Source organism: Odocoileus virginianus, chromosome 32 (genome assembly GCF_023699985.2).
Source record: "Odocoileus virginianus isolate 20LAN1187 ecotype Illinois chromosome 32, Ovbor_1.2, whole genome shotgun sequence".
Lineage (NCBI taxonomy): Eukaryota > Metazoa > Chordata > Mammalia > Artiodactyla > Cervidae > Odocoileus > Odocoileus virginianus.
In genome coordinates this window covers 28,113,952-28,133,087 of record NC_069705.1, presented here as the reverse complement: position 1 = coordinate 28,133,087, position 19,136 = coordinate 28,113,952, and the positions used below count along the sequence as shown (strand labels likewise).

The 19,136-nt window shown below is 37.4% G+C and overlaps 1 protein-coding gene across 4 annotated transcripts; it reads left to right on the top strand.

Moving 5' to 3' along the window:
- The first annotated feature begins 1,562 nt into the window (after window positions 1-1,562).
- Window positions 1,563-18,836, top strand: CFAP96 (cilia and flagella associated protein 96). 4 transcript variants are annotated; one of them, XM_070460068.1, is made up of 9 exons: window positions 1,563-1,930; window positions 3,783-3,968; window positions 6,575-6,794; window positions 8,222-8,359; window positions 8,454-8,529; window positions 10,200-10,379; window positions 14,460-14,626; window positions 16,239-16,313; window positions 17,749-18,836. In XM_070460068.1, exons 2-8 carry the CDS (start codon window positions 3,869-3,871, stop codon window positions 16,285-16,287), a joined length of 930 nt encoding a protein of 309 aa, XP_070316169.1. In that variant the 5' UTR covers window positions 1,563-1,930; window positions 3,783-3,868; the 3' UTR covers window positions 16,288-16,313; window positions 17,749-18,836. The 4 variants fall into 4 exon arrangements, with proteins under 4 accessions (XP_070316169.1, XP_070316170.1, XP_020745563.2 ...); XM_070460069.1 differs by lacking the exon at window positions 14,460-14,626; XM_020889904.2 differs by lacking the exon at window positions 17,749-18,836 and having other exon boundaries at window positions 16,239-16,478.
- Window positions 18,837-19,136: the final 300 nt, after the last annotated feature.

Here is a 19,136-nt window from a genome sequence, read left to right as displayed (position 1 = left end):
AATGTGTCTTTTCTGTAATATTGGAAAAATATACATCACAGGGTTGTCCCAAAGGCTCTATAAGAGATCTTATCTGAACACACTAGAATCTTCTTATACTTCTGAATTGAGACTCTCTCTGAAGAAACAATATTTAAACTGAGGTCTGAGGGGTAAGTAGATAAGAGTATTCCAAAGGAAATACTCCAAAGAACATTCCAAATTCTAAGGAAAAGATAGGGGTGAAGGTGGCCAAGCCTCTCCCAGGCAGCGGCCTGACTGAAGGCCTGCTTACCACTTAAGAGCAGAGGGTTGGATCTCATGGCGCCAAGGACAAGAATAGCTAGAGACTGTGATGACTGGCAACCATTTAGAGGTCAGTAGTGTCCGACACCTCGCGACCCCATGGACTATACAGTCAGGCCAGAATGCTGGAGTGGGTAGTGCTCCCTTCTCCAAGGGATCTTCCCAACCCAGGGATCAAACCCAGGTCTCCCGCATTGCAGGCAGATTCTTTATCAGCTGAGTCAAAAGGGAAGCCCAAGAATACTGGAGTGGGTAACCTATCCCTTCTCCAGGAGATCTTCCCGACCCAGAGATTGAACCGGGGTCTCCTGCATTGCAGGCGGAGTCTTTACCAACTGAGTTATCAGAGAAGCCCCTGTAGATTCCATAGGATTTGGTCACGGAACAGATAGATGTTCAGGAGATGCGAAGAGGGCGATATCAACGATGATTTCCAGGTGTTTGGCATGAAAAACGGTGGGGTGGGTGGTGGCGCAATGATCTGAGACGGGGGTCACTAGAGGAAGAGCACGGTGAGGTGGGAATGTCAGTTTTGAACTTGCTGAGTTTAAAATATATATGCGTCAACCAAGTGGCGGTACAGTTAATAGATATGAGGCTCTGGAGCTCAGAATACATGTCTAAGCTAAAGATACTAATTCTGGAGAAAGCACAAGGTGTAAAGAAAAGTACTGAAGACACATCTAGGGACACCGGACTGCAGCAGAACCTGCCTGAGCAATCAGAGGGGAAACCAGGAAAGCGTTACCACCACACAGCCTAGGGAGCAAGAGTTATGTGGAAAGTTACTCTTCTCTTTTCCAGGTCCACTCTTTCTTCGAAACCTTCAAAAACGTCTCATGAGTCCCTCGTTCTCCAAACGCACACTAAGGGAAAGGTGCAGGGAGAGCGGTGAAGGCTGGCAGTCGAAGGTCGTCCGGGGGTGGCTTCCCTCCGTCCCTACCAGGAGGGGCCACGCCGAGGACGAAAAGGCCCAGACCAAGGCCCGGACCACCGGTCCCCGGCAGGCCCAGTTCTTTCAAGGGCCGCAAAGCCCCACTCGCAGGCAGCTAGTGAGGTCGGAGGTGACCACGCAGGAGTCGGTGGCGAGCTGGCGGAGGGTGGGGGGATACTCACCGTATCTGCTACGCGGTGCCGACAGCAACACCAAAGCCCGCCCACCGCGCAGGAGGCTGGCTCGGAAGTGGTTCCGTCGGAGGGCGGGATTTGGGAAGGCCGACTACCTTTCCCAACATGCCGTGCGGTGTGCGTCACGGCGCGTACCACCACGCCAGATCTCGCGGGGGGATAACGGGGCGGGGAGCCGAAGTCCTAACGAAAGATGGATGCAGGTCCTCCGCACCCTCTTGACGTCTTTCTGTCTGTGTCTTCCTCGATCCGGATGCGAACCCTCCACCTAGCCTCCCGCAACGTTCTTTCTCGGAATGGATTCTTCCGTAGCCGGGGCAACGCGCCGCAGAAGGTCTCCGTGGCTCCGCGAGCGTGCGGACAGGCTGCGGGCGAGGTACAGCTCGGGAATCGCTCGCGCGGCGGCTGCCTCGTGGCGCTGGTCGCTTCTGCAGCCAGGCTCGGACTGGAGCTGGGACAATCTGATCTCTGATCTTTGTACCCTTCTCCGAAGTGACTTGGTACTCGCAGCCATCAGGTACTGTCTTTTAGATACCTGGCTACTCTGAACCTCCGTTTCCTTAATGGGACATCATTTCCCCCGGAAGTTTTCTGTCCCTCCTTCATCCCCTTAGGGCACTTTATCCATAACTTTGGAAGGGTACTTGCCGTGTTCCACTGTGTTATACTTTATTGTCTTCTTTAAAGTATAAGCTCCCTAACAGCAGTATCTATGCTTTTTAAAATCTCAGTTTTATAACTTCTACCAGTAAGCTCTACTCAGAGGAGGGTTTTGCAAAACGTTAAATAAATGAATCAAATATTTTGCCAGTGCTGCTCAAAAAAGGTTAAGTAGTGGAAGAATTCAAAGCAAAAACTCCCCTTTTGTTCCCTTTACTTTCTTCCCTCTGTGTCACACTTCGTTGGGTGGTTCCTGTCTTCCTGGAGCCACAGTTTAGTGAGGGAAAACAGCAGTTAATTCAAGATCCCTATAAGGTGAATGTAAAATAACCCAATATAAAATAAACATCCATGATCAGGGCTTGGAGAGGGAAGTACTTGGCGCTATGATGGAGTGAATTAAGGAAGTGAAGAATGAGCTAAACAATCAGAAGGATCAGTATTTATTGAGGAAAGAAAGGGGTAGGCACAGTGAAGTACCTGCTGAAAGTGAAACAGTGTGTGCCAGTGTCCTGTGGTTGGAGAGAGGCCGACTTGAGCACTGAAGACAATTGGAGCTTAGGTTCCAGGGAGAGGGGTTCCCATGGTGACAGATGAGGGTGATAGTGGCCTTCTGAGCCATTTAAAGCATTTGAGCCCCTGTAGCAGCACAGAAAGACTTTAAGGTTGCAGTGGAGATGGAGCCTTGAAACATGGAACAAATCGAATTAGTGCCCTCCAACTGACTGGCTTTTAGTTTTAAAGCATAGGTGATCAGAGGTAGGATGGCAAGGAAGAGGAGAGGATGAGCCACAGATTCAAATAGACAATCCTGTTATTGTCATTGAAACAGCCTGCTCTAAATTCAAGCCAGGAATTTACCTTGGATTATAAACTGGGAAGTGTAAGCCAATGTTTGTTTTATTCAGCAACTTATGTGTCCAGTACCTAGATCTAGTTGGTGCTTCAAAAATGTTACCATGAAATGGAGGCAAGTATTCTTAGCTCTTTGGTCCAACTTTTTAGAACATGTCTAATTAAAGGAAACATCCGAATACGTAGTTGCGTATTTAGAGTGATATTTCAAGAACTCATAGTTGCAGTCTGCTCTTTAGCAAAATACTCTGAATTCCTTGTGGGTTTTTGTTTTGCTCTTCTTCGTGTTTATCTTGCTTAGTCAGTTGTCCCCCCTTCCTATCCCTGTTGTGAACTGATTTCACCAAGTGGCACATTTGTTATATACATTTAAACTTGAAAAAATTCAAGAACTATAGGGTAATGCCTAGGTGTGTTGTGCATTCTGTAAAAGTAAGTCGTAATTTTTAATACAAGGGACAATGTAGTATGTTTAGATAGAAGGGTTTAAACTAAAAATGACTGCCTTATATAATTAAGATCTTTCAGTCAACTTTGAACTTCTCAAAAGAAGGATGTTGTTTATACAGTATTTATACCACACTGTACCATCATAATATTACTATTTGTGACAGATGAACGGCAGTGCCGCAGATAAACATTTCTTTGTGATTTGTGGATACTTCAGCTGGAGACTCAAGGGGAGGAATAATCTCCATTATTCCCCCTCGGCCCCACAAGGTAGATTCTTCCCCCATATAGTTGGGACTATTGTTTTATGATGGAACTATGTGCATGTTAACTCTCAGACTGAAAATATTTTGGGTTGAAAGTTAGAATCAGCTTTTCTGTAAATTTTCTCCTGTATTTTTCAGCGTAGAGTAGAATTTTGCTATAGAAGTAGCACTAAGAAGCCCGCTGAAGTCACCAACATTGAGCACACAGCCCCCAAGGAGCAGCCATGCCTATGGAAGGAGGGAAAACTGATATGGAGAGGATTGGCCTCTTCAGTGAGATGGAATATATTACTGTGGGCGATAAATATGTGTCACAGTTTAATCGTAAGTATAATATGGTTTTCTTTACAGCCTAAGAGTGGATGTTTCCTCTTGATTTTAATGTTTGTTAAATGATCTTTTTGAATGGTCTGTATTTTATTTTATTTTTTTTCCATTTATATTTATTAGTTGGAGGCTAATTACTTTACAACATTGCAGTGGTTTTTGTCATACATTGAAATGAATTAGCCATGGATTTACATGTATTCCCCATCCCGGTCCCCCCTCCCACCTCCCTCTCCGCCCGATCCCTCTGGGTCTTCCCAGTGCACCAGGCCCGAGCACTTGTCTCATGCATCCAACCTGGGCTGGTGATCTGTTTCACCCTAGATAATATACATGTTTCGATGCTGTTCTCTTGAAACATCCCGCCCTCGCCTTCTCCCACAGAGTCCACAAGTCTGTTCTATACATCTGAGTCTCTTTTTCTGTTTTATATACAGGGTTATCGTTACCATCTTTCTAAATTCCATATATATGTGTTAGTATACTGTAATGGTCTTTATCTTTCTGGCTCACTTCGCTTTGTATAATGGGCTCCAGTTTCATCCATCTCATTAGAACTGATTCAAATGAATTCTTTTTAATGGCTGAGTAATATTCCATGGTGTATATGTACCACAGCTTCCTCATCCATTCGTCTGCTGATGGGCATCTAGGTTGCTTCCATGTCCTGGCTATTATAAACAGTGCTGCGATGAACATTGGGGTGCACGTGTCTCTTTCAGATCTGGTTTCCTTGGTGTGTATGCCCAGAAGTGGTATTGCTGGGTCATATGGCAGTTCTGTTTCCAGCTTTTTAAGAAATCTCCAAATTAGTGGCTGTACTAGTTTGCATTCCCACCAACAGTATAAGAGGGTTCCCTTTTCTCCACACCCTCTCCAGCATTTATTGCTTGTAGACTTTTGGATAGCAGCCATCCTGACTGGCGTGTAATGGTACCTCATTGTGGTTTTGATTTGCATTTCTCTGATAATGAGTGATGTTGAGCATCTTTTCATGTGTTTGTTAGCCATCTGTATGTCTTCCTTGGAGAAATGTCTATTTAGTTCTTTGGCCCATTTTTTGATTGGGTCATTTATTTTTCTGGAGTTGAGCTGCAGGAGTTGCTTGTATATTTTTGAGATTAATCCTTTGTCTGTTGCTTCGTTTGCTATTATTTTCTCCCAATCTGAGGGCTGTCTTTTCACCTTGCTTATAGTTTCCTTTGTTGTGCAAAAGCTTTTAAGTTTCATTAGGTCCCATTTGTTTATTTTTGCTTTTGTTTCTAAAATTCTGGGATGTGGGTCATAGAGGATCCTGCTGTGATTTATGTCGGAGAGTGTTTTGCCTATGTTTTCCTCTAGGAGTTTTATAGTTTCTAGTCTTACATTTAGATCTTTAATCCATTTTGAGTTTATTTTTGTGTATGGTGTTAGAAAGTGTTCTAGTTTCATTCTTTTAAAAGTGGTTGACCAGTTTTCCCAGCACCACTTGTTAAAGAGGTTGTCTTTTTTCCATTGTATATCCTTGCCTCTTTTGTCGAAGATAAGGTGACCATAGGTTCGTGGATTTATCTCTGGGCTTTCTATTCTGTTCCATTGATCTATATTTCTGTCTTTGCCAGTGAATGGTCTGTATTTTAAAGCTTTAGGTATAAAATTGAAAACACCTGTGAAATTTCAACAGCGGTAAGAGAGAGGTTTTTTTGTAAGATCAGGAAGCTCATTTTCTTCCACTATCCTACCTTCATATATTCTCCTCATAGGTATTTGTATTTGTTTTCGAGGTGCATGGCAGTTTTCTCCCAGAATATTTATATTGTTTGTTGTTGTCTAGTCGTTAAGGTTGTGTTCGACTCTTGCAAGCCCATGGACTAGCCCTCGAGGCTCCTCTGTCCATGGGATTTCTCAGACAAGAATACTGGAGTGAGTTGCCATTTCCTTCTCCAGGGAATCTTCTGGACCCAGGAATCGCCCCAATCTCCTGTCGCTCCTGCATTGGCAGGCAGATTCTTTACCGCTGGTGCCCCACCTGGAAAGCCCAGAAATGGAATCACAACCACGGAGGGACTGAACCATTGGCTTTTTTTTTTCTTAGTTGAGACACCCTACTATACAAATAGCATTTACATTTACATCTAAAATGGCCATCCGTGATCACTTTCTTGAAAATGAAGTGCCAAACAAATACCTGAGAGATTTTTAGAAGAGTCATAAATAAAACAATAAAAAAGAATACACTGATACGGAACATCTCTAAGATAAATTATTAAAAAGGCAAGATGCAAAACAGTTTCCTATGGGAAAGTATTGGATTCAGTGACCTGTAAGGCCTCTTCCAGCTCTCAGATTCAGAGTTTAAGAGGATCTCAATCTAATTATTAAAATGTTTTAATGGGAATGCCTTAGTTCTTATTGTCAGTGAAGCCTTTGATACGGATCTTTCAGTGACCATTTTGAAACAGCATTTAAGATCTCAAAACTCATTGGCTCAAATCACATTTTAAAACTTTTCTCTGTTGCCCTGGTGTTCTAGTGGCAAGGATCAGGAAAGTTTTCTGTTATTTTTCATGTCCTTTTATTAGCGGTGAGCTCAAAATTGTGATATTCCTATTTTATCTTTAAAGGACCCTTTAATGAAGCTGCAAGCAAAAATAAACAGATTCTACCTGGGGGATCCAAAGAAATGTCCAATCTCCAGGCAGGTTATTTTGATCCCCATTTTGTAAGGATTTTTGAAGGTGAAGGCTATGTCAATCCAAATCAAGTGAGGAGACGGCACATGATAGAAGAAGCCAAAAAAAATCTAAGCAAAGCCTTCCTCCCTAGCAGTGGAGAGAAAAAACCGTAAGTATTAAGGAGAAAATCTTAAATCTATCTCTTGCATCACTCTCTTTCCTCCAGCCTGAGTTGTTGATTTTTCTGTCGGGACTGACTTACGTATGACTCATTTTTTAAAGTGTGACTTTTAGGTTGAGTTTATCTTAGATGGAGACAATTATATTGGGTGATTTAAGTTGCGGGGTAATTGATTAAGTAGATTCTCATTGTCACATTAAATTTTTAATCATCTATGTCACTATTCTCTATCAGTTTATACTAATAAAGCCAATTAAATAATGAAAATAAGTTTTAGTTGAAAATCTTACAATAGTCAGACTAGAAAAAAAAATTGCCTTGGGTCATCATGTCTGTGGCCTTGACTATTTTTTCTGCTTTTTAAAGCTTTAAAAAAGTATAAATAAAAAATGTGAAATTAGGAGAAATCTTTTAATCATTTTTGGGTAAAAAAGATAATTTATCGAAGGTACATTGTTTAAAAATCATGATGAAGTTACATGTAGGGAAACAGTATTTTAGTTGTAAAAATTGTCAGGATGAGTTTCTTTTTTTTTTAACCTTTAAATCCTTAAACAGATAAAATGATATAATCTATGTGATTATAATATAGCTGAGTTTTATAATATGTTAATTCACACTCAGTAACATTGACTCAATCTAGAGTTTATGACAGATGAGGATTGGTTGAAAAATAATTTTGTGCTTATTTGTGATTTTGAGATTAGTAAAGCTTCAGTCTTCCAAGTTAAATTGTCTTTATTAAGAGTGGAGAATGTCTTCTTTTCTGTTATTATGGTTTATCTTTTCCTACCTTTGTATACTTTGGAGAAGTTTGAGCTATTTATTATTATTTGTATTAATTTATATTATTTATATTATTATATATTTATTATTATTACTACTACTTTTTTTTGGGTTTCTTACTTTTCTTCTTAGATGTAAATTCCCATGTGTATCTTTGGGACTGGTGCTTTATTTCTTTTTCATGTAACATGTGTATTTTATCCTTTAAACAACTTTTTTCCTATTCAACTTTCCCATCCCCTGGAACTAATATAATATTGTCAATAAACTATGCTTAAATAAAAACTAATTTTAGAAAAAACATAGTAGAAGAACACACAAAAGTGTCTATTTATTCTTATGGTTAACTGAACTAATGTAAACTCTTCTAACCTCCTGGAGATTGCTAAGTTTTGTTTATGTAGAACATTTAAAATGGAATTTTTAACTTTGAATAATAGGGAAAATTAGATTAAAAAAATAACAAAAAAAAAAGTTTTTTTTTTGCTTACCAAAGTTAGGCACGTCAAATCTACTGCATATATTTTGTTCCTCTTTTGATGATATTTTATAAATTTTGGTAAAATACATATAACACAAAGTTCACTATTTTACCTTGCTTCTCTTTGTTCTTGTTACACTTATTTAAGCTGTGGATTAGGAAGTTACTATGGAACCATAGGTGGACCAGTCCCATTTTTCAGTGCACAGTCTAAACCCAAAGAAAAATATGAGCCACCTGGAAAGAATTTATACACAAACCCAGGAAAGAAAGGAACTGGATATGGGTAAGATATTTCAGTACTTTCATATCATTTGTTTTGAATTTAAAAAATTCAATTTCTGAATCCTGAAGTCATCATCATTATTTTCCTTCCGTAGCTATGCAAATATTACCATAGGTAAGCAGTTTTCACACTCTTCTGATCTCTATGATGCGGCAAAACTAATTAACAAGGTAAAAGAATCTCTTGTAACTTCTTTCAATCTTTCTCTTATTTAGTTGACTTAGAGAATTCACTTGTGATCCAATTAGGGTTTATTTTGTTTTACCTATTTGTATTATGTGGGCAATGGCAGGTTGATGTTTAGAAATTGTGATAATTTTACCCTTTTGACTTTAGAGTCCCTGGATGAGCTTTAATTCCTGCTATAGTTTATCTTCCATCTCTCTAAACTAGCTGTGAGACTTCTGTCTGCATGGCCTGATTAACTCTGCTCTATTTTGATTCTAAGCATTGTATCCTAATCCTTAGCTGTATTCCCAACACACCCTAATATTTTGTGCCTAAGAAAGTAGTGGCAGTCCTTTTGGGCTGATCAAGCCATTATGGTGAGTAAACAGAATGGAAGAGTGTTGGGGAGAAGGGAGGAAGTGGAGACTAGAGAGGATACAAGTTTTTAAATTTTTGTTTTTTTCAGCATGCAGTCTTCAATACTTTTGGCTGTGGTGACTTTAAATGGCAGTGAGATAGATGGAGGAGGGCATGGCAGCCCACTCCAATATTCTTGCCTGAAGAATCCCATGGATAGAGGAGCCTAGCGGGCTATAACACATAGGGTCGCACAGAGTCAGACATGACTGAAGTGACTTAGCACGCATGCATGCACGCACGAGATAGAAGGATAGCTGCCAATTTTGCAAATGGGCATGTCCAAACCCAGAAAAAGTTTTCCATTAAATTGAGCAGAAACCTTGGTCATTTGAAAATAGTCATCTTTTGTTTCTGTGTATGAACTCTTCACTTTATATAAAATTCTATATAAACTACTTTTTACATAGGATAGAATAATACATAATATTCTATAGGAATGATAATATATAATATATAAATACATACAAGGCTTTTTTTTTTTTACAAAGCAGCTTTATCAATAGCTTAGTAATTGATCTTTCATCCTAAGTTTATGGATATAAGATACTTTCCTCTCTGTAGAATAAAACATTTTCATTCTGCATTTAGAACTATTCATAATAGTTCTTATGAGTAGAACTTACTATTCATAAGTCAGAAATTTTATGTCCCTGAATTTCCTAAAATAATATTGTAACATAAAAGTGTTGTAATGTAAAAAGTAAGTGTTCCTTGTTCTTAGGAGAAAAGCTGACATATTTTTGAAGGCCTACCATGTGCCAGGTACTTTGAACACATAATCGCATTTAATCTTTATCATAGCATAAAGGGTCTGGGGGATGTTATGATCGTCATTTATCGTTGAAGAAAATGTGACACTTAAAGGGTCAGTAGCCTTCCCAGTGTCCCTGGGAAATGCTGGAAAGCGGGAATGAGTTAGGGTTTGAGCTAGAAACTGACTTTTATTTTTAATGCATTTTATCATATTATAGATAGTTAATAAAGATTTGTTCAAGTGATATATCTATGTACATCAAATAAATTTATATTCAAGATGAACAATCATAGCTGTGCTTTTTCCTAAGCAAGCATTTCTTTTGTATCATAAAAATAGAACATAACAAAGGAATGTTTTTAAAAAGTGAACCCAGCAGTATATACTTAAAAAATTTACATACTTATATTAAAATTTAAAGTTAAATTAACTTTACGTTACTTCCAGTGTTGAGTAAGTTTTGCCATCTAATGTAATTTCAGACTCCTTAATTTACAGAAAGAGAATGAAGAACACCATCGTTTACTCAAAGGGACAGCTTTCAAATTAAATCTTTATCCAAGGGAATATTTTGATGCCAATCCTTACATGTCTGAGGAACCTTTACCACCAATTAAAAAAGTAGAGAAGAAAGAAATAGTTGGAAACCCTTTTAAGCCCTCTTCTCCTGGTAAAAAGGTAAGTTAAAGTTTTTAAAATGAAAAAATACTAAGCATCATAAGGAAATGTTGCCTCTTGCTGTCATATTATTTTTTTTTCCCATTTGTTTATATTCATGCCATGACTCATGGAACCTGTTTTGATGAAATTATGAAAAGTCATAGTGTGTGGATACCATAAGGAATAATGATGCCCTTATGAAATAATTATTACTCATCTCTAAAGTATTTTAATTTACAATGAATTTTCTAAGCACCTGTCTAGATCTTAGGTACAGTTTTTCTCAAAACCATAAAAAGTCAGACCATCTTTAGTTTTTGAAGGGTGATTAAAATGAACTGTCTCCCTTCTGCTGAGGTTTACAAGTGTGAATAAAAATCAAAATCTTTCTTACAGTTTATAGACTTAGTTTATACCTTGGTTTTTTTTTTTTCTGTTAATTGTGTGTTCCTTTTACTTGTAGATGTTCTATTAAGACATTTGTCTTTTTCATATTGATCTGTAAGATCTTTTCATATATTAAGGATATTGTTTTATCATTTGTGTTGAAAATAATTTTTCTAGTCTGTTGAATCTTTGACTTTGGTTATAGTATTCTGTGCTATTCAGAAATAGCAATAATGATTTATCATTAATATAAGCTTTATAATGATAAAATCATATAAAATAACAATTTTATCAGTCCTCTGTGCTGAGTTTATGTCATTCTCAGAATATCTTTCCTTCCCAGCAATGTTAGTGAAATATGCATTCTTGATTTCTTTAACTAGTCTTATCCTTTTGCATTTAAATTTTCATCTGGAATATATTTTGATGGAAAGAACAAGGCAAGGATCCAGCTTTTATCTTTTTCAAAATTCAGTTTTATGGACAGAAGGATGCTTTAAGGGGAGGATGTGTTCCATATCTTGATTGCCTTTGTGGTTTCAAGGGTGTATCAGTTAGTCAGTTTAGTCGCTCAGTTGTGTCCGACTCTTTGCGACCCCATGGACTGCAGCATACCAGGCCTTCCTGTCCGTCACCAACTCCCGGAGTTTACCCAGACTCATGTCCATTGAGTCAGTGATGCCATCCAGCCATCTCATCCTCTGTCATCCCCTTCTCCTTCTGCCCTCAGTCTTTCCAAACATCAGGGTCTTTTCAAATGAGTCAGCTCTTCGCATCAGGTGGCCAAAGTATTGGAGTTTCAGCTTCAACATCAGTCTTCCAATGAACACCCAGAACTGATCTCCTTTAGGATGGACTGGTTGGATCTCCTTGCAGTCCAAGGGACTCTCAAGAGTCTTTTCCAACACCACAGTTCAAAAGCATCAATTCTTTGGTTCTCAGCTTTCGTCATAGTCCAACTCTCACATCCGTACATGACTACTGGAAAAACCACATCTGTCAAAACTCACAGAATCTGTAAACTTAAAATGGGTGCAGCTTATTAGACTTAAGTTAAATTGTTTTTTAAAGAGCCAGTTGTTCCTGATCTCACAGATAGAATAATTAACACCCCTGTTTTGAAATGCCACTTTATGAAATCAAAATTCCCATTTTTAGTGTTTTTTCCCCCTGAATCTACATTCTATTTAATTGATGTTTATTTCTACCAGTACCAAACTACTTTTAATTATTATTGCATTTTAATATTGGGTGGTCTAGTCTCTTCTTACTATTCTTTAAATACGTTTATGACTGTTTTTCAGTAGTTATTATGTAGAACATTTGGAATTATTTTGTGAAGTTATGGGGAAAAAAGACCTTTGGTGTTTTGCTCTAAAATGAGATCTTTAGATTTTAGCTTGTATTAGGATTTTTATACTTTGAATCTTCTTATCTAGAATTAAGCTACTTACAGAAACCTTTGTCTTGTGGAATTTTATATTTTATTTCACATAGATTTATGTATCATGTTTATTCTCATTTTAAGGTCCTGATCAATAGTTTCTTTTCCCCATCAGTCCCCTTATATTATTTGTCTTATTAAAACATCTGATTTTTTTAAAGTAACTGGCACTTTATTAAATTTTATATTCTAATGGGTATTTCATTGATTCTCTTTGGATCTTTAGATATATGATTATATTATCTGCAAATAATTTTGCTCCTTCCTTTCCAGTATTTCTCCATCTCATGTCATACTTGTGCCCAATGTTTAGACATAATACGGGGATCGTGGGAATAACCTCTAGCATTCATGTTTAAAAAAATAAGACTAAATCAGGAATGTTTGTAGAATTATGTTGAATGTTTTGGTATAATCTATCTAGATCATCTTTGTTTTTCTCCATTAACTTATTATAAGGTGAGTAAAAATAATATTTCTTGAAATGATTCTCACTTGTGTTGTGTTGTATTGTATTGTTTTATATTAATCTTTAAGTGTAATACTGTGTTTTATTTGTTAATATTTTATTAAGTATTTTTGCATCAATTATTATAAGTGTTGTGACTGGTCTGTATTTTTTACATTCCTTGTTCTATTTTGATACAGGTAGATGCTAGCATCTTAAAGTAAGAGTTTAATAGCATCAAATATATCTTTTCCTTGAAAATTTAAAAGACTTCTCATAGTGAGTGCTCTCAGCTTAATTTCTTACATGATGTCCATCTATTTTCTGTAGGTGTCCTCTCTTTGAGTCACTTTGACAATATTTTTCTTTGAGAACCATTCATTTAATTCAGGTTTTCAAATGTGTCAATGTAGGGGTGTAAAAAAATATTATCTTACAGTTTTTTATATTCCATATATGTATAGATTTCTTCCACCTATTTCTCAATCTTTATAGTATAGATCTACCTGTTGATTTTTTAAGCATCATCTGGTGAGTTGGTTTACTTACCACATATATTTTTCCATTTTCTATTCATCTGTTTTGCTTTTACATCAGTTAACTAATCAATTGTATTTTCTTTAGATTCCTTATTACTTGTTGCTTTTAAAATAACCCATGTGTCTCAATCGTGATAACTTGAAAAATTACAACCATATCTTTCAAATAAATCACATTTTTTTGTATATCTGGCTTAGACACTGTAAGAGAAAGGATGCCTAATTAAATGGGTTATTGTGATTGAATAGAGTTTTCTTGGTGACCATATATAATATGAGGAAAATCCTGTTAATATGTATCAGTTTAAAAAGTCAAAGCAAATGTTTGTTTTGCATATAGGCCAAAAATGATTGACTTCTCTTAATAGATTATAAGAAAAGTACAATGTATAATCCAGTTACTTCTCAGTATCTATGGGGGATTGGTTTCGAGACCACTGTCCCCTACCCCCAGAATACCAAAATTCAAGGATGTTCAGGTCCCTTACATAAAATGGCTTAGTATTTGCTTGTAACCTTTGCACATCCTCCTGTATAATATAAATCACCTCTAGACTACTTACAATATCTAATACAGTGCGAATGCTATGTAAATAGTTTGCTTTGTATGTCAAGTTCAACTTTTCTCTGGGGGAACTTTCTGGAATTCTTTGTTTAAAGAGTATTTTCACCCTGAGATTGGATGAATCTGAGGATGCAGATCTTGCTGGTGTGGAGGACTGATTGTGGATTATGTTTGCCTCTCACTTTCTTTTTCTATGTGCTATTCCTTTATTTTTAAAAAAAAAAATTTTTTCAGTATCTTCATCATTTACTGATGTTCACTGAACTCGTGTTGTGCCAGGCGTCCTTTTGGATAAACCTTACCTTTGGCCTCATCTCTCGTCCTCTGGTTCTGAACGCTAACTTCTTCCTGTATCAAAATACGTGTCACCTGGGTCTCACTCCCTCAGGAATGGACTCACATCCTGTGTAGTTCATAGCCTGATCTGATAAACTCACTAAAATATTAGCTGTTGGCAATAGTTTAGAATATTACCTTCTTATAACTATGTGCATTTTAATAGAGAACTTTTGGAATTATAGTGTCTTAACCCATAAAATTAGTGGTAGGAAGACCCTTTGATGGTATTTGAATTAAACAGAATAAATAGTTTTCTTTAAATGTAAAATCAGCTCCGTGTATAATATACAAATATATATGACCTTTTTCACATCTAATTTTTGTTAGAAGCATTTTGACAAAAAACTATATTAAATTGTCTCATTTTTACTTGTAGGCTGGTGGAATGAAGGCAGGAACATTTGATCCTTACCCTTCACATTCTGTTGACCCTTACATGGTTAAATTGAAAGGCCCATCTGGCAAAAGTGCTAAAGTTTTCCATCCACCAGGTGGACCAAAAAGCAGACCAGTTGAAAGCATAATGGCTTTGAACATCAAAAGGTAGCAATATTAGCCCATAAATTATTTCCAGCTTTTAGATTTCTTCAGAGTAATATCTTTTATTTATATATACTTTTAAAATTTGACAAATCTGGGTGACTTTAGATATCTCAGTTTCTTCTTTATACCTGCCCTCCCCTGTAGAAGTTCTTTCCCATCTTCTGAAATTCCCAATTGAAAAAGCTTAATTTGTCTGTACCAAACAGATACAGGTTCTATCCCTGGGTTGGGAAGATCCCCTGGAGAAGGAAATGGCAGCCCACTCCAGTATTCTTGCCTGGAGAATCCCATGGACAGAGGAGCCTGGTGAGCTACAGTCCATAGGGTCACAAAGAGTCGGACATGACTGAAGTGACTTAGCATGCATACATGCATATATACATACATACATACATACATACATATATATATATATATATATATTTCACTTAGCAGTACATATTAACATTGTCTGTTTCTTAAAAGGATCTTTTGACTCATTAAATTATTATCTCTGTATAGGCCCCAGACTCTGTAATTGTGTGGACTCTTAATGACACTTATTTTGTCTTTAACTTTTAAATAATCCTCTATGAGAACTGGAAATATTCTGATTAATTAAGAATACTTTGAGGAACAGTGTATGTATATTATTCATGTATCATAAAACTCAAATCTTTCCTAGGTTTTGAGCATTCTCAAAACTGAAAAGTTCTTAGAAGTTCAGAATATAATTTAGAAAAGGACAGTCTGTCATTCTTTTTTTATGTGTGAAAGATTATAAATACTGAAGAATTCATTTGATTCCCTTTCTGCCTATTCACTGAAAAAGTTTTAATGCCAATCTGACTAACTTATGTATTTGTAACTTCATTGTAATCATACAATGGATTAGGAAAAGGACGTCAAATTCATATTCCTTTTGTAGAAACAATAGTACATCTTTATCACTTGTGGATAGTGATTGTAAAAATATCATTATTATAATCACAAAAGTAAGGCTGCCCTTCATTATTTATATAGTTTAACTTATCTATAGGAATAATATTTTTTTGCAGGCTAGTTGGTAGAGGATTCATTTGGGAAACAAAGATGTGGAGCCTTTTTTCCATGTCCTTTGATCTTTATCCTTTGACAACTGAACTGACAGTTAAGTTAGAATATTCCTCAACACATTCACACTCAAATAAATGGAATTTTGTGTGGTGTGGGGAGGAGTGTGGTTTCAAGTTTCTGGTTATCCAGAGAACAGATCTGAGAAAATTCTATGATGCTATAGCACACATGTTTAAAGCAAAGGAAAAAAGTATCTGATTGTTCAGAAGTTTAGTATTTTGAGTTTATTGAAATATCTTTATCACAAATATTATCTTAAATCAAGTTTTAGCTTCTTTTTTAGCCTAATTTTAAAACTCTGGAAAGTAGTATTTAAAATTGGTCTCATAAACCAGTTTTTCCCTCTTAAATTACATTTTAAAAGTATATCTGATATACGTGAAGCTTTTTTTTTGGTGAGGAAATCTGGTTTTGTTTGGATTGTTAACTTTTAATTACAAGATTTTTTTTTACAAGAATATACAGATCTATTATCTGCATCTATAAAATTAAATGTGCATTTATTTTCCAATTTTAGGGCACTAAATATGAAGAACTACAAGACTGCTTCAGTACAGTCCTACTAACATCTGGAAGACAAATAACCTTACAGGTCCTGACTTCCAAAAATTCACTATCAAGTGCTCATTATTTGAAAAAATATATAAGATGTGTGGAACAAATAGCTCAAACATTTAAAAGAAATTTAAGGCTGTGACTAATGCTTTTCCTTCTTTTCATACTATTACATCAATAAATGACTAGTATTTGTTAATAATTGCTATGTTTCTTGATCTGTGTTTCTGAGGAGATGTTTAGGAATGTTTGAAACTGTTGTAAAATCTCAAAGTGTACTCTTTCATTTGACATATTTTGCTCTTAACATTAAAAATATTGCTGAGTTGGAGGGTAGGGGTGAAAATGGGGACTGGAGGGGTAGAACGTGAACAGTGAATGCTTATTTTTCTATTAAGTGGTATCGTTTTTCTGTTTTGTTTTTTTAAGATTAATTTTTATTAGAGTATAGTTGCTTTACAGTAAATTCTTAATTTGCTGTTCCTTCTTGGAGGTATTTGGAGGTTGAGTTGACAGCTATCCAGGTGTCTCAGTCCATTAAAGCATTCTTAACATCAGGGAAGTACAGATCCAGTCTTATTGAATAGATTCTCGTATACATGCGTTGTATAGTGAGGCAGATAGCTCAGTTAATGTGGTATGGTGCCTTCTATTTATAGCCTGTGTAAAGCATCAGATCTGCCAGTGGCAGCCCCAGGCTGAGCAGGGTTGGTGGCGGTGTGGGGTGTGTGGGGGGGATGGAAGAGTGGGGAATGCACTTTCAGTTCAGTATCTTATAAAAAATGGCCAGTTTTCAAGATGGATGAAGTTGGTCCTTGGCGTTCTCTCATTCTCCCCTATAGCTGCCTCTCTAGGTCTTATCCTCTTCCTTCCCATGTTACCTCTTCACTGGCCCTATCACTTTAAAAAATCTGTTAAAAGATATGATTTAAATACATTCCCATAACTCATAGTGAGGTATCTCTCAATAGTTCTCATTCAGTCAGGGTGGGGTAGTGGTGGTATTTTAAAAGGGAAGTTTACAGTATCTATTAATTAAACTGTGGTGTTGGAGAAGACTCTTGAGAGTTCCTTGGGCTGCAAGGAGGCCAAAGTCAATCCTAAAGGAAATCAGTCCTGAATGTTCATCGGAAGGACTGATGCTGAAGCTGAAGCCCCAATACTTTGGCCACTTGATGTGAAGAACTGACTCATTTGAAAACACCCTGATGCTGGGAAAGATTGAAGGCAGGAGGAGAGGGGAGGAGAGAGGATGAGATGGTTGGATGGCATCACTGACTTGATGAACGTGAGTTTGAGTTAAGCTCCAAGAGTTGGTGATGGGCAGGGAAGCCTGGCGTGCTGCAGTTCATGGGGTCACAGAGAGTCAGACACAATGGAGCGGCTGAACTGAGCTGATTAGTATAATGTGTTGGGGGAGTTATTTTTGATTCATGGTTTTTTTCTGAGTACTTGTCCCTCTGCCATTCTAGGCCTCCCAGAGCTGAAAATCAGAATGTGTGGAGGCTGCAGTGCTCTGCTTCTAGACCCGATTTTTTCCAATGATGGAGAAGCCAGGTCAATCCAGATACACATGTGACTTTTGAAGGGATTCAGAGGGCACAGAGAAGTTTTCCTGTTGTCAAACGTATATTTTTATTTCATGCCTCATCACTGTTTACTTTTTTTCTAAAAGAATAAATTTTTAAAGAAGACTGAAGAAGTTTTTAAAAGGAATATTTAAGATTTTTATTTCCTATCCAAAGGACAGTGTGGAATGAACATCCCAAAGACAGTATCAGAGGTATCATGATCCTCAAAGGGGAATACGTTTGTCTCAGAGTAGCTGAGGTTTTTCCAGGTAGACATAAATGAGTAAAAATTCATTTAGTTACATAGTGATAAATGTCACCAAACAAGTCAAGGCTGGGGCGTTCACACCTCTCTGCATTCGCCGGTGGCTCCAGAGTTTCTAAGGTAGGCTAGAGACTACTCTGCACCCACCCTAATGAAAGTCTAAAAAACCAGACTCAAGAGGATCTGACTGAAAGAGAAGCAAGCACAGCCAGTTACAACAGAAGTAAGGACAACCAGGTCCAACCATCTGTAAAGGAAGACACCAAACTCAGACGCTCAACAATGTAAAATTCACAAAAATCCGGGTTTCGCTGGTGGCTTGGTGGTGAAGAATCCACCTGGCAATAGAGAGACACAGTTTCGCACTCTGATCCGGGAAGATCTCACATGCCATGGAGCTTCTAAGCCTGTGTGCGTCACAACTACTGAGCCTGTGCCCTAGAGCCCACGAGCAGCAACTGCTGAAACCTGCATGCTGGAGTTGCCCGCGCACCGCAGCTAGCGAAAAGCAACAAAGACCCAGCACGGCCAAAAATTGTATTCACTTGTGAATACAATTATTTTTTTTTAAAAATCCATCTTCCAGTTTAAAACAAAAAACAGCTACTAGACGTGCCAGGAAGCAGGAAAATGTAACCCACAACTGGGAGAAAAATCAGTCAATAGAAATAAACCCCATAATGGTAGAGAAGATGGAATTTGCAAATAAAGACATTAAAATGGCTATTTGACCTGTTATTGTATTTAAAGGAAAAGCTCAGAGTTTCCTCTTATAATAACCACTGTGTGACTTCTTTCATGTTGCCTGTAGGAACTGGGAGAACCCATTGGAAAGTGCTTTTCCTCTTGCTACTGCTATTGCTGTAAGCAACCAGCTCCTTTGTCTCTGACCCAGGATTCCTACGTCTTCCACTGGAACCCGTGACACTGGAACCCACTAACTCATTAGCTTACAAACTGGATAAAGTCTCAGGTGTTTATAGTTCTTGACAGCATGAGAAAATATACCTAATTCCAATTTCTA

What these genes read in the sequence shown, in the direction of transcription:
- CFAP96 (XM_070460068.1), top strand. Translation starts at nt 3,869, where the DNA reads ATGCCTATGGAAGGAGGGAAAACTGATATGGAGAGGATTGGCCTCTTC. An exon ending in CGGCAAAACTAATTAACAAG is followed by an intron (nt 8,530 to 10,199) that starts GTAAAAGAATCT and finishes CTTAATTTACAG; the next exon opens with AAAGAGAATGAAGAACACCA. An exon ending in CCTCTTCTCCTGGTAAAAAG is followed by an intron (nt 10,380 to 14,459) that starts GTAAGTTAAAGT and finishes TTTTACTTGTAG; the next exon opens with GCTGGTGGAATGAAGGCAGG.